Genomic DNA, 14,699 nt, shown 5'->3' on the forward strand with positions numbered 1-14,699 from the left:
GACCAAGTTTTGCCACCCTTTCCCCCTATGGGCCTGTTAGACACAGAAGGGTGTCAGAATTTGGACCGTAAGGGCAGGCTTCTAAAAGTAGAACCAGTGGTGTTTTTGTATTGCCTATCTTTTCAGATAAACTAAACGGACTGGGGTCAGGCTGCTTACTTTACTTTACCAGTCTGTAAACCAGCTGTTTTCCAACATTTATCGTTAACCCTAGATTTTCCATACTGTCTGCCCACCCTTTCCCTTGGTCAAATTTTAGGACACTGGTAATGTTTGGGAAGCTGTGTAATTCTAGCTGGACAGAGATCAGGATGGATTCCCATAAATGCTCGCCACTCGTGCTTGCTTGCTTTGCTCATTCTTGGCCATTTGAAAGGAGAGACTTAAACAACAGGAGATGGAGTTAGAACTTTATTAGGACAAAACAGGCACAGTTCAGAATCTCTTGTTAAGGAGGCCACACAGCTTTGGGCTCAACAATCCATGCACATAAAGCACCATAGACAGACAAAAAAGCAAGTTAAATTGTTTTCCCCGGGCACGCACATGTGTGTGTGTGTTTGTGTGGGTGTGCAGGAAATTGTACCAAATCAAACCCCTCATTACAAGCAAGGAATCGCCATGCTCTCAGCAGCAAACGTTGGAGGGATAAGCAGAATCCCCAGTGAAACCATTCTCAGCTCATATACACCCAGCCCACTCATTCTGAAAGGGCGAAGCAGGGTAAAAGAGAGGGAGCAGGTTGAACCTTAAATGTAAACTTAACCCCTTTGTTTCAGTTATGTGGTGAGTAATAGAATCAAGTATGGTGAGGTGGGGGTCGTGGAAAAGGAACAACCCAAGGGTCTTCTCAAACAGCTCCACTTTGGGGTCCCCAGCATTTTGAGCTGATGACCGCTCAAGATCACTCGCAGAGTGAAAAGCAGCGAGGTGCTTGTCTATTTCTTAATGAACTAGTGCCTGACAGAAGACTCAGTATTTTAAGAGCCCTGATGGGCAGGCCCAGCAGAACAGCCAAGACCTGGACAAGTCACGGAGACCAGACAATATTCTTGTAATCAAAGTCCCTTCACAGTAAGGTTGAAGTGCAATGACAAGGCTGGTACAATCGCTGTCCAGGTTGCAGCCCTTCTGCAGGTAAATAGAGGATGTCATTCTCCAGGGAGGCATCGCAGTAGTGTGCAGCTGGCTTAGAAGTCTTGTTAAAGAGGAAAAAAAAAAAATCACAGCTCTCCTCCCACATGCTATTCTTTACTCTCTTTTTTTAGCAGTGACATTTGCTTCCATGGAAAATCCATTTGTGTTTGTTAGGGGGACCTTTCTTTTGAAACTGATCTAACAGAGTGTCTCAGGAAAGTTCCTTCAGCCCACTGTAATGGTTGTCTGGGTTGTATCCAGGGATATTAGGGTCCATCCACTGGTCTGACCCTGGGATCATGAGGATATTTCCATTGTTGGACACTGAGGCACTTTGATTTTGTGGAGAAAACAGACAGTTCTACAAGAAGGAGTTATATACATAGTTTCAAAAATTCAAGTAAAATTCATAGTGTAAGTAAGGCAAGTTGGTATAATGCATCTCAGTCCAGGCAGAGGAGGGAAAGGGAGAGAAGTTAAATATAAAGATTTTTTTCTAGTGTATTCTTTCTGGTTTCTCCTCAGGGGGGAGAAGCTACAGCTCATCGTGCTTGCAAACAAAATGGGATTGTCCGGACAATGTATGGCACTTGTGTTCAGTATTACAGCCTGTGGCCAGTCTCATATTTAAGGCAGAGGAACAACCTCAGAAACAGACAGGCCCTGGCAGGAAATGCTCTGAAGGGCTAAGAGCAGGTCCTGTAATCCCTGTGGGTGGCTATGACCTGCTGCTTTTTTTCGGTTGCAAATTAGGTGTGGTCTGGAGGATTGTGGCAAGTTGCCAGTGTACCCCCTGCTGGGTAAAGCACAGTCACCTGAGCTGTAAGGCACAAGAGGTGCTGTTTGGAGTATAGCAAAGCCATTCACAAAAATGGCAGAGCGCAATGAAAGGGAGAGAAGAGTGGCAACCATTTCGAAGCCCCACTGCAGAAGTTTGGCTTAGCACTGAGATGTCCCCTCCTTCCTTGCCCCACTTGGAAATCAGTCACACTGACAGGTCGTCTGACCTAGCCTTGCTGCTGGTGCGGCTGGTCTTGCTGAGCCGGCGTTTCTCATTGAAGTAGCCATTGGCAGGCAGGTGAGGAGAAGATTCGTTGGCTACTTCAGGACTCTGTGCATAGTTGATCTGAATAAATTGCTCTTCCCTGACTGCATCGTCTTGGTTATGGACCCTTTCAGTGGCAAAGTTGGCTGTATTCTGCTGAGAGGCCATTTTGTTGCTGAAAGGGCTGATGAATTTCCCGTTGGCGTTTGCCAAGCACTGATTAAAATCTGGAGGAGGAGTGCAGCTTTGGGCCATCTCCACTTGTGGTGCAGTCTCTGGCTTGATGCTGACCATACTGGGACTGGGTTTGTATGATCTAACACATTTCTCCTTTGCTTTTTTCCAACCCAGGTGGTAGAGCTCAGCTACACTCAATAACAGTGACAGCACTGCTACAGCAAGCATAAAGACGATGAAGACATTCTTCTCTGTGGGCCGTGAGACATAGCAGTTCACAGGGTGGGGGCATGGTGCCCGTTGACAGATGTACAGGGTCTCCAGGAAGATCCCATACAGGATGTATTGTCCAACAATGAAGGCCACTTCCATAGCGGTGCGGATCAAAATGCTGTAGACATAGGTGTTCAGCAGGTTGCCTCTGAGTAATATTCTTCCACTTGATTCCTCTTGATAGACAAACTCAACTTTCTCTGCTACAGGATATTCCTTTTGGTGGTATGAGTCACCACCACTTTTCATCTCCTTCCTACTCAGTTCTGCCTCCTTCATTTTTCTTTTCTCTTCCATGCGCACCTTGTGCATTGCATGTCCCATGTACAGCAGTGATGGGGTAGAGACAAAGATGATCTGAAGAACCCAGTACCTGACATGGGAGATGGGAAAAGCCTTGTCGTAGCAGACATTCTCACAACCAGGCTGCTGGGTGTCACACATGAAGTCGGACTGCTCGTCTCCCCAGGAGGACTCTGCTGCCGTGCCAAGCACCAGCATCCGGAAGATGAAGAGCACTGTCAGCCAGACTTTCCCCACCACTGTGGAGTGTTTGTGGACCTCCTCGAGGAACTCTCCCAGGAAACTCCAGTCACCCATTTCTGCTTCCTGGGAGAATAGCCTCTGTGGAGAGAATGACGGAGAGAGAGAGAGAGAGAGATGGTCTGAGCAAGGTGGTGATGGGAGAGAAAATGTTGCACTTGAAAAACTCACCGAGGAAAAAGTCTCTGAGGATTCAGCTGTTGATATATTCACTCAAAAAGCCCACTCAGAGAAATCACTCACACTTTTACTTCTCTGTACCACGGTGGCAGGGTTATGCCCTTCCTTGGAGCAGGTAGTTCTGGGGATCATCTCTTAAGACAGAGCATGTGGCTAGATGAATTTCTAGGTCTCTTTTGGTTGTGGCAGGTTTTAAAGTATAAATCAGCATAGGCACAGAGTAGGGCAGGGCGAAGATTTTATTCAAGCAAAAATTTAATTCAGTTGAGTCAAAACAATTTGCAAATTTAGGTTGAATTCTCTAAAGGGTTTGGCTGAAGCAAAAATTAAAAGAATTGAGGGGATTTAGGTGCCACTGGGGAAAGGATATGGGCTCCTGTCCTATATCTAGTAGTTAGGACCCTCACCTGCAATGTGGAAAGCCCATCCTCTCTACCTGATTCATAGCTGTGATTTGATCAGAAGTTTCCCACATTGAGGGAAAAGCAAACTAACCAGGAGTCAGTAGGGTATTAGGTTATTCTGGAATGGGGGATCTTGCAGTCTCTCTTAGTGGAGCTGGTCTAGGTTAGAAAAAACCCACAGTGCTGTGAAGTAGTGATTAGAAGCCAGGTATCTCCTCCTCCCGGTAAGTGCCTAGGCACCCAGCTATAGAGTCACTCTCTGTCTGTCTTTGGGGCCAAATAAACACTTAAGCATTTTATTCAAAGAGGAACTGCATCAACAGAAGCAAGGCCAATGACAGTGTGCCCAGTAATCTAGTGGTTAAAGCAATCTCCTAACAGCTGTAAGATCTTGGTTCAGATGCCTACTCTGAATTGGGCAGAATGAGGCTTTGAATCAGACACACTGATCTAATCACTGGCTAAAGGTTCCTCTTTCCCTGAGCTTTGCTGATCTAGCTTCTTTGAAAAACTCAGGAAATAAAATGGTTTGTTTGGGACTGAAGAAAATGTTTCATTTGGTCCAAAATTATTTTTGTATTGTGACAGCCTAGCTGGCAGTGACTTAGCCCAGGGGTTTTGAAAGGGCAAAAGATGATTGGAGGACTTGGGATTCCTTTTCCTCACCAATCAGGCCTCAGAGACTCACCCTCCATGTCGCCTGATTGGCCCCTTGGGTCACCTGGAGGGGGATAAAAGGGACAGCCTGGGCTGATGCAGAAGAGAGACCGGTGAGAGACAACAAGGAAGGAGCTTCACAGAGCTGAGCCAGCGGGGCAGGGGCAGTGCCCTGAAAGAGCAGGACCTGCAGGCAGCAGTGGGGCCCTCAGCAGCGCGGTGTGCGGCCGGCAGGAGGGGAGCCCGATGCCCTACGAGAGGCTGCAGCCAGCAGGAGAGGCTCCCCCCAGCTCCAGGAAGGATCTGAACAGTGACCTGAGGGGTTCCCAGCTCTGCTTCCAGCTCCTCCAACTAGAGGCCAGGCAGCTCGACATGAGGCCAGGCTCCGGGAAGGTCAAGACCCCTAGCAGCCTGGAGTATTACTAGTGCTGGTGGCTGTGTGGTAGAGTTTCTGCCCACCAGATGGGAGATTGTAGTTTAAGTCCTAGGTGGGGTGACTTGGGGTGAGAAATTCCTCCTGCAGTTGGAAGGGGCCATTGTGTTTTCCCCCTTTCTCCCCCTCCAGGTACCTAGGCCCTATATTCCTTGTCATTTGACATTTTGTATTCTGTGCCTTTTTATATTTCACCAACCTGTATTATTTGTTCTGCTGTTCGTGTTTTACATTTTGGTTAACCCTGTCTTTTGTCAACTGGATGAATATGTCTATGATTGTAAATGTCTAACCTTTGTTGAATCCTGCCCCCTCGGGGCGTTGTAGTGTCCCCTATGCCCCCTGGTTTATACTGGTTATGTTCCCAGTATTGTTCTCTCACTAAAAGGTATATGGTTAACTCCCCATTGGTGGTCTGGCTCTGCTCTATAGGGGGAGGAGAGTCCCTATACCTCCCACAGCGCTTGTGTACCTGCTTTGATCCCTTCCGTTGGAGAGGGGGTACCTCTTGGAGTACCACCCAGGTTACAGTATGTACAAAATGTTTTAAAGAAATGGTTTAAACCCAACCCAAACATCAACCCCAAATATTTTCTCTTACTTTTTTTTTCTTAGTTTGACCACTAGACTGACAAATGAATTATTTGAAAAGCTCTGATATAGGCTTTTTAGTGGACTGCTAAAATCTTTGAGGATGTACTAGACTTTCATCTATTTTCCTTGAATAAAATCTTTACATTGCCCTAATCTTATTTCTGAAAGACTGAAGTCTGTAGTCTGAGCTTAAATCTGTTCTCTTGAGAGATGTACACCCTAAGGTGGTACTTCTTCATCTGTATAAATGGCAAAAGTACTTACCTGTGATTCCCCAAATTTACCAATTCTTTGGGAGGAGAGATCAGAATAAAGCCAGAGCTTGCTGGCACCCTTATGCTTTCTCTTTTATATGCCAGTGCTGTCCTGTAAAGTGCATTCATCAGGGAGCAGAGATGCAGAAAGTTTAAAATGCTTGCTACTTCATCTTATCCTGCTGGGCTTCCCTTCCAAATTGAGTGCTACTATTAAAAGCAATGTGCAGAAAATACTTATCCAGCTACATGATTTCATTTTGTTTTTGTTGTGAGTAACCAATTCTGACCATTTTGGTCACAAATCATAACCAAATCAAGGCTCCCTGCCCTGTGCTTCCTGGGGCAGCAATGATTTCCAGTCCTCTTTTGGTCTTGCAAACCAAATTCTGATCTTTGATGTTTGTACCAGCATCTTCCTTTTCCAGAAAATCGAACAATTGGCTCCTGCTGTATTTAAGTTGCCAATATTCACTAACCAAGTGAAAAGGAACCTTCCCCTGAGATATCCACCAAAAGAAATAAACCTATTTAGAAAGATTATTAAAATGTCAAAATGAGAGGGAAGCACAATGGTCTTGGACTCAAAGTACAGGGTTAAGACAGGAAATCTGAGTTCTTATCTATTCCAGACTATGCTACAGGCTTGCTTTGGTCAATTTACTTAACTTCTCCATGACTCAGCTCTCGTGATTGCTAGAGTGGAAATAATGGGTTTAAATCATCCTTAGTGTAGCTTCTGGAATAAAGCAGGTCAATTTGGTCCACTTATAGTCACTGTGCTTTTGTTACAGGGACACTGGGGCCATGTCCCCACCTGCAGGGATGTGCTCTTGTAACGGCACAAAAAGTAGTGGCACAAATTTGTGCCATTACTTTTTGCCACTATGCACAACCCTGCACATGTGCTGCGGTGTGAGGCAAAATGCTGCACTTTGGGCAAACTGCCCATTCCCTGCTTCTTCCAGCTCCCAGCATGCTAGAGGAACCAGGGCAGACCTAGAGGAGGGGAGATACTCTTGTCAACAGCCTCCAATTGCTCTGGCCTATGCTTCAGGAGTGTGAGCTGTGATGCTTTTTTTTGGCACAGTTTTTTTTTTTTTATACCGGGAGTTTCTGGTATCAAATTTTGGTGTCACACTGCAAACTTGCAGCATGGTGAATGGTTGTACATGTGCCGTGTGCAGTTTGCAGTGTTTTAAACAGGTTGCAGCAACAGGTTTGAGGTGCCACAAACTGCATGACATACAAAAAACTAGAACTCTTGGTTCCAAAATGATACCTGTTATTAGACCAACTGGAGAATGGCAAGAAAATTGTCCTTTTCTGCAAGCTTTCAGGATCAAAGTGTACTCTCACCTGGGCATGCCCTGGGAGGCTATTGTTCTCACTGTTCATATTGTACAGAGATGCTGTACAAGTACACAGCTGTTATAAAATAACAGTCTCTCTAACTCACTTCTTTCAAAGGCATAGTATCTTATGGTCTCTTAACAAATTAATAGAAGACTTAAGAATAACAGTGATACCTGCAACACAATAAATACCACTAGATGAGAAAACTGCTGAAGCCACAGAGCAGCAAGAATGTGACTCCCTTTCCTAATCCTCCTTTGTCATGTCTACAGGCTGGCAATCCCTGCACAAAGAAACCTGTGGAGCAGGCAGTGTTAAATGTTGAGCATTTAATGCAGCAATGTACTAGAGATTTTGTGCGTGAAAAGGTAGGAGAACACAAAGATATGAATGTTGTAGGAACCACAATGCAGGAAATGTAGGAACCACGAGGCAATGAAAATTACAAAATGAGAATGAAAATTATCCCCCCCCCGGTTATATAACAGGGATAGGTCAAAGCAGCACAACAAATGCTGTTATGGGCATGTACAATGTCACCCTGTTACAACCCATGTGGCAATATCACAGACCTAAGCCTCAGACTTGGCTCTGGCTACTTTGTGCTGCCACAGATTGCCTTAACAAGACAGCTGAGAATTCCCCCTAGCAAAGGGAGATGCTAGGAGGCCGTTCACTTCCTTCCATTCCATGTTGGCAGTATGTCACGAGGGGGGAAAGGACAATGAATAAGGTTGTCGATCCTTAGAAGATACAGCTGGTTCTATGAGACTAATGTAGACCTTACAATCAGAGCAACCCTTGTGTTACTCTGAGTCAGCGGGGGCCAACCTTTCTGGCAAATGTGTCACAAACTAACCCCACATCCTCCCTGGGTACCACTCGGATCCCTCCCCCTTACTTGGTCTGTTGTTCTTCTTTTTGCTCCCTGTCCTGTGCTTCCTGACCAAGCTGCTGCTCTGTTTCCTGCCTTGTGTTCCCTGCCTGAACTGCTGCTCTGCTTTCTGCTCCCTGCCCTATCTGCTGCTGTGCTGCTTGTCCCCTCCCCAGTGCTGCCCATGCCACTTGTGGCATGTGTGCCACAAATTGGCCACCCCTGCTTAAATTATTTGAGGGGCTATTTCAGCCCCCAGTCAGCTCAGCCTTAGGGGACCAGAAACATGACTTAGAGTAACCTCTCTCACTCCCCCCTTCCTCTGCATGTAAACATGGTGCAGCTGGAATTTTATCCCATTGTCTGAATTTCCTGATTTTGGTATGTTTGCCGTTTCAATATTGTGGGGAGATTGACTATTGATTCTCCTATATCCGGAGAAGCCAAGGCAGGAATGTTGGTGTTATGAGTTATTTATATATAATCACTATACAGTATTCCATTGTTTTTCTCGTAAGGTGTGTGGTGACTTCATTGGGAATGACATGCTAAGTACCCGGTTACCTCCTGATAATAAATACTTCATGAACGAATGCTCTATGTCCGGTGTGGCAGAGTTGTATGTGTGAGATATTTTCCACAGGCCAAAAGGAACAGAGGTTTGGTTATACTCTTTTTCCTTATCTTTTCATAGTTTCATAGTAGCTAGGGTCAGGAGGGACCTGAACAGATCATCTAGCCTGATCCCCCTGCCACAGGCAGGAATGAATGCTGGGTTCACAAGACCCCAGACAGGTGATCATCTAACCTCTTTTTGAATTTACCCAAGGTAGGGGCGTGGACCACTTTCCTAGGAAGTTGGTTCCAGATGAGTATCTGCTGCTTGCATGTGTTCCTCAAGGCTTCTGCCTCTAATAGGCTAAAGTAGATGTCTAACTGATGCCATTGTACTTTATCGTATCAGGTTGACATGAGTTGACTTCTCCTTGTATGCCCTTGGTTAGGCATGGATTTGCAGTGTCCTGTGTTACAATAAAAAGACTTTAACCCAGCAGTTGCCATGATGGCCTGGAATCATGGTCTCAACACACCTTCCTGTTAACTCTAGCAGTTTGAGGCATGTAGCGGCTATGTTCAGCTTTGTCCTGGAGTCCCTACAGAAGTACAGCCAATATTATCCTAATGGCAGGTACTTTGCATTGTTTGGCATGTGGCAGGCACAGAACAGGAGTAAATGTGGAGCATGTTTTGATGGCTGCACTCCCATACATTCAGAGGCAGTATGGACATGACCTATAATGGAGCCTAGTGTTTGCCTTGGCCTGCCACCGCATGTGAAAAGGACTTATGGCTTTGTCTTCATTAGGATTTCACCCCAAATGAGTTACCTTGAGTTAAGAAACCACCTTTCTTCCTAGAGAAAAGGAGTTAGGGATGTATTTACCCAGTCAAACTTGTAATGGAAAACACATATATAAGCCTGTTAAATTAACGTTACACAAAGAGATCTTGCAATTTTTATTTTCTGGGTTTTTCATGCATTTAAATGTCAGCCTCATATTGTATTAATAGCATATTTTATATTTAATTCACATCTAGCACAGTGGATTTCTCTAACTTGGACAAGGTGTAGTAAGACTTCAATACTGGAACATTTTTTAACCTCATTTTCAGTTATTAGTGAGCTGTTCTTAAAATTTCAGTCAAGGTTCAGAAATGTTTCCAAGTGACGAACTCTTAGTACTAGTACTACAGGAAAAAAATGGTTCAGGACATGCTTCCCATCTAATCACAATCTGACATCTGTTGCTGTACTCCCTACTTGAGAAACTGTGACCTAAGCTTTGACCCCAAACTAGGATTTCCTTGTTTTTTTCCCTATCATACTTCTGTATCTTGGGCCCTAGGGCCTTTTTTCTCTGTGAATGAGTGGATGGACTAAACCCTTTTGTACTCCTAGGTTAGAGCTCACTGGACAGATTTGATCTAACCCTCCTATGACTCAGCATACATTTTGCAGGGGCCAGGCACCTGATATTAGCATGACTCCACAAATTAATTCTGCATGTACATAGAGTCTTAGACTCTGCCACCCTGTTAAAATCTCTTAGGCAATTAACATTATTTTAGATAAATGAAATGGCTATGTGGAGTCACGAGGTCTTGGCAACAGTGGAAATTTAACAGAGAAGGTGTATGTGACAAAGACCAGCCTTACATGACACAAACCCATCAAGATGGCCATGCTAGTTTTTCCAATCACCTGGAACAATATTAACTCAACAAAAAACCCAAATATCAAACAGCCAGACTATACACAGGAGTCAACCAACTTTGTGCCTGGCGACCAAAGAATTCCAAGATACAATACCTCATCAAAGGTAGCACCTGTAAAGACACTACACTGATGTGAGTACAAAGTACCTGTATCTGTCATAATTTGTGTTACCTTCTTCTATCCCCTTTATGATGACAATAACAGACAGGCAGGATTTAGCCAATACAGGAACCGTTCCTTCTTGCTCTGGATAATCTACTGACCTTGATCGTCTAGAGAAGGCTTCAGAAAATGGTTAGGTGAGTCACACTGATGAGGTGGGTGGGGCTGTGCTGTCTGGATGAGTACCCATACTTCCCAATCCTCTTCTTCCCACCAGCCTTCCCTCCCCTCTCTGCCCTCCTGTTGTCAGAAAATTCACCAGTTCCCTCTCCTGTGAGGACTGGTTTGAATATCATCAGCAGCGATATAAATAGCAGAGCAAACCACTTCACACAAACTTTTCCCACAAGAAAGTGGCAGGAGGATGCCAGCTCTCTGGGATGTTTCTAAAATAAAGTGGAAAGCCTGATTACAGCAGTACTTCTGCATTCTCTCCTCCCCAACTTTCTTCCCCCCTTGGCATGTCCCAGAGCCTAGGTGCATTCAAAGAAGCTCTGAGAGAAATATTTATTTGTACACTGCAAGTCTGTTAATTAGCAATGGTTACATTAAAGGGTTGATTCTCTCCCTGATGTGACATTCATTGGATCAGCTGGGGTGGTAGTTTCCATGGCTCCTGCTATAACTCCCTGCTTCTGTGGGCTGGCCTGCGCCTAAAACCTTCTCTGACTTTATGCCAGCTCATTGTGCCCATAGCAAGGATCAGCAGCATGGATCTCTTGCCTCCTCCAGCATGCAACTTGTGCCAGGGAGGGAAGGGTGTTTGGCAGAGGAGCCAGTTGCACTGGCTCCACACAGGGAGGGAATTATCAGCTGTTTAGTTATCTGGACTCCCTGGTTTCTTTGTGTTGGCTGTGCAGTACAGAGGACCAGGAAAGGAAACAAGACCCAGGTTCTTTGTGGGGTGTAGAAGTGCTAATTGCCTGTCTAGGCCTTTCAGAATTAGGGAGGGCTCCTTTGAGTCTCTCTGGGTGCATCTACACATACATTAATGAGCTTTTTCTAATACTTGTTAAATTTAGTACCTCCAATGTGAGGTACTAAATTAGTGTGCATTAGGGCACTCTAATGTGCAGTAGTGTTAGCACATGCTTTTTAGGTGATGTTTAACGTGCAGTAACCTGTTTTACTGCACATTAGTGTAAAAGCATGTTTTTTTTACATACTGCTTTAATGCACAGTAAAATAAGCTACTGTGCATTAAAGCACACATATAAACATACCCTATGTGGATCTTGTCTTAGTCCAAGAAAGCTCAGATACTTAGGTTCGCTCACAGTGCCTCTCATCTGTGGAACTCAAAGTGTTTTGTAAGCAACAGGGAAGCCGCCCAGCTCCCTGCAGATGGTATGGGAAAGATAACTGACTTGTTCAAGGTCACATTGATGAGTGGCAGGGCTGGTGACAGAACCCAGGAGTCCCAAGTCTCAAACCAGCATCCTGAGCTCTAGACTGCTCCCTCTCAGTTGTCATTGCAGTGACAGAGCTCTACTTTAACACATCCTGTCTCAGACCATAGCCTTTGGCTGTACTTATGTAAGCCAGATGCCTCTTTGCTCCTAGTCCCCCTCCTCAGTTCAGAGAGATTTGTGCAAGGTTCACACTGATATCTGGACCCTTGGGCCCTCGTGGAATCACAGACAGCTTGTTATTCCTTCTATGATGAAGTGTCCTTTCCCTCTGCACTCCAAATGTGGAAAATCTCAGAGTTCACAAAAAGAGTGAGAGAGAAGATAAGGGATTTGAATTAGCTGTCACCTCTTGGACACATACACCCATGCAGATGTACACAGAGAAACAGACACACGGAGATCACTCAACACCTTCAAGTGAATACATCAGGGATGTGTTGCACACACGAGCCACTATTGTGCTGAGTATTTTCATCTGAAGAGATGGTGGAAGTTTCAGACTCTTCTAGCTGCTGAATTAAATAGTTCTAAGCATTCTTAATGTTGGTCTGTCTGCGAAACTGCTGCTTTGTTTTCTTGATCAGTATGCATTGTGTAGAAGTGTGAACAATGTACAATTGTGCATTAACATAGCTAAATATTTGGGGGGCCAAAGTCAGCCCTGGTGTAGCTACATGAATGTCTAGGCTCTAAGGCTAGAAGGGACTTTAAATTCAGTGGTGTTGCATAAGGCCTGAATGTGGCCCATCCCATTAAGTACTCACAGCTGCAGCTGAAGTCATTGGGATCTCTTTTTTGAGCATATGAAGCACTGTATAATGCAACGTATATATCCTGGGCACCTCACACTTCATTGACACCTAAACTTTAACTAAGAAAAATGGCTAGGTATACACATTTTAAAAAGCCAGAGGCAGAATCAATCCAATTGATGTGGTTTTCTGAAAGCAGCATAGTTTAGATCATAGTTTCTCAACCTGCGGTACACGTACCCCTGGGGGTATGCAAAACACAGGTAGGGGGTATGTGGGTACCCAACACTCCGTCTTTCTTGCCCTCTTTTCCTCTCTCTCTTGCCCCCTTTTCCACTCAAAACTATGGCAAAAAAATTGGTAAATTCCTCAGTAATAATGTGACTCAGCACTCCTGGGTTTGGGAAATATCACTTCTAACTCAGGTACATACTTAAGTTGTGCACCCCTAGTGTAAAAGGTGGCAACCCTACCCACACCAGATCATACACGTGTCGTATCACGGCCTTAAATACACAGCCCTTCTTCCAACATACGGCACACATTAGTCTGTAAATATAAAATCCCCTGGAAAATTGAGTGTTGGAGTACTTATTAACATTTTCCGAACTGAGGGGGTACTTGCTACTTAGAAGGTTGAGAAACACTGGTTTAGATCAGTAGCAAACAGAACACACATTTGCCGTTTGGTGGGGGATGGTGGCAAATCTTAGACTGGGTTCCACCATTTTTAAATCAGTCGATGTGCGCTGAACTTCTGGTCTGTCATGGATATAGATCAGTTTCTGATCACTTATACCCATACACTTAAAGTGTAATGTCTGTACCTGGCAAGACTTGCCTTTAGCATGTAATGAGTCCCTTCTGATTCCCTTGTGATACTCTCCACCCCTGAAGGACTGGGCTCTTGGTGGGCAAAAGGAATGCAGCAAATTCAATAAAACTGGATGTTAGTTGGCTAAGCAAAGTGTTTGATACAGCATCATACATGCTTTTGCTGAAAAAAATCAATTCATTTTGAGGCAAACACACAGACAGAGATTGAAAATGAGCTGAAGGACCATAAATTGTGGGGAACAATAACTAACTGGTGTGTGTGTGAGTGTGTGTTCATGTCCAGTGCCATGCTTCAGAGATCACTGTTTTCTTTACTATCTTTTTCAGTGATCTCAGAGGAAAGTTAACTAGTAAAAATTACATTTGGAGAAGGCACTGAATTGAGAGGTAGTAGTACAATGGCAAAGATAACCAAAGTGGAAGTTATTATGGCATTTAGGAGCATAGGCAAGAAATAAGTGAAGTGGGCAAAAAGCAAACTCACATGGCTGGGAGAATTTAACCTGAACTGCCCATTTTCAGTGGAAGTAGTAGGCTTCAAGGGACTTTTGGGGGTAACAGCAGATCTCTCTTCCTTCTTCCTGGAATTCCCTCTACCTCCTTAAACTAAACATGTCCACAGCTGAAATCTCTGTCTTTCTAAACAATCACCTGCTCCCAAATTCTCTAGCATTATCAACCGCCACACCATTTCCCATGATGGCTGGACTTGTAACACAGGGGGTCACTTTCAACTGTTACTGTCTTTCTCGCCTAACATTGGAGCCTCACAAAATCCTGCTTCTTCTTTTATACAGTCTCTAGGAGTCTCATCAGTCCTCATCCATATTTCTCAACATAAATGATGGCAGCAGTTGTGGCTCTGTTTCCAAGCAGAACAAAATTGGTTTATTGCACACGTGCACATGCATACACACATACCCTATTTTAAAAGAGCTTTATTAATTAAGGGTCACATACTGAAAAGTGAGGAAATGCCGAAATCTAGATTTTCTGTGCAATCTTAATTTAAAAGATCTTACCTGAATGGTTGGCCACTTTGTGTATATACAGTAAGAGGCAATACTTAATCATATAGCACCTCTCCCTCATCCAGCACACAGGAATCATGTTACTCACTTAATGAAGAGCTATCCAGTATTGCCTTTCTCCTCTTTGTTCATTGTGCAGACACATGGCTTATTTACTGCACACTACTCAAACCTAACTCTGACGACAGAATTATTAATTCCTTCATTGGCTTTTGTATGACTTTCTTCATTATGGTACCCAACAACTTTAGATGTGTTTCTAGAACCTTCCCTACGAGGTGAGTGGGTGATATTTTACAA

General features: G+C 44.4%; 1 protein-coding gene across 4 annotated transcripts in view; it reads right to left on the bottom strand.

Annotated features, from left to right (window-relative positions):
• Positions 1–398: 398 nt before the first annotated feature.
• The window catches only part of GJA5 (gap junction protein alpha 5), a 37,470-nt gene continuing 23,169 nt past the window's right edge, over positions 399–14,699 (bottom strand). For all 4 annotated transcript variants that reach the window (XM_090059520.1, XM_090059538.1, XM_090059529.1 and 1 more), the window contains exon 2: positions 399–3,256. In XM_090059520.1, the coding sequence (XP_089915646.1) occupies positions 2,123–3,256 (1,134 nt within the window). In that variant the 3' untranslated portion in view covers positions 399–2,122. The remainder of the gene's footprint in view (positions 3,257–14,699) is intronic.

This window comes from Crocodylus siamensis, chromosome 1 (genome assembly GCF_052110815.1).
Source record: "Crocodylus siamensis isolate JL-2025a chromosome 1, ASM5211081v1, whole genome shotgun sequence".
Classification (NCBI taxonomy): domain Eukaryota; kingdom Metazoa; phylum Chordata; order Crocodylia; family Crocodylidae; genus Crocodylus; species Crocodylus siamensis.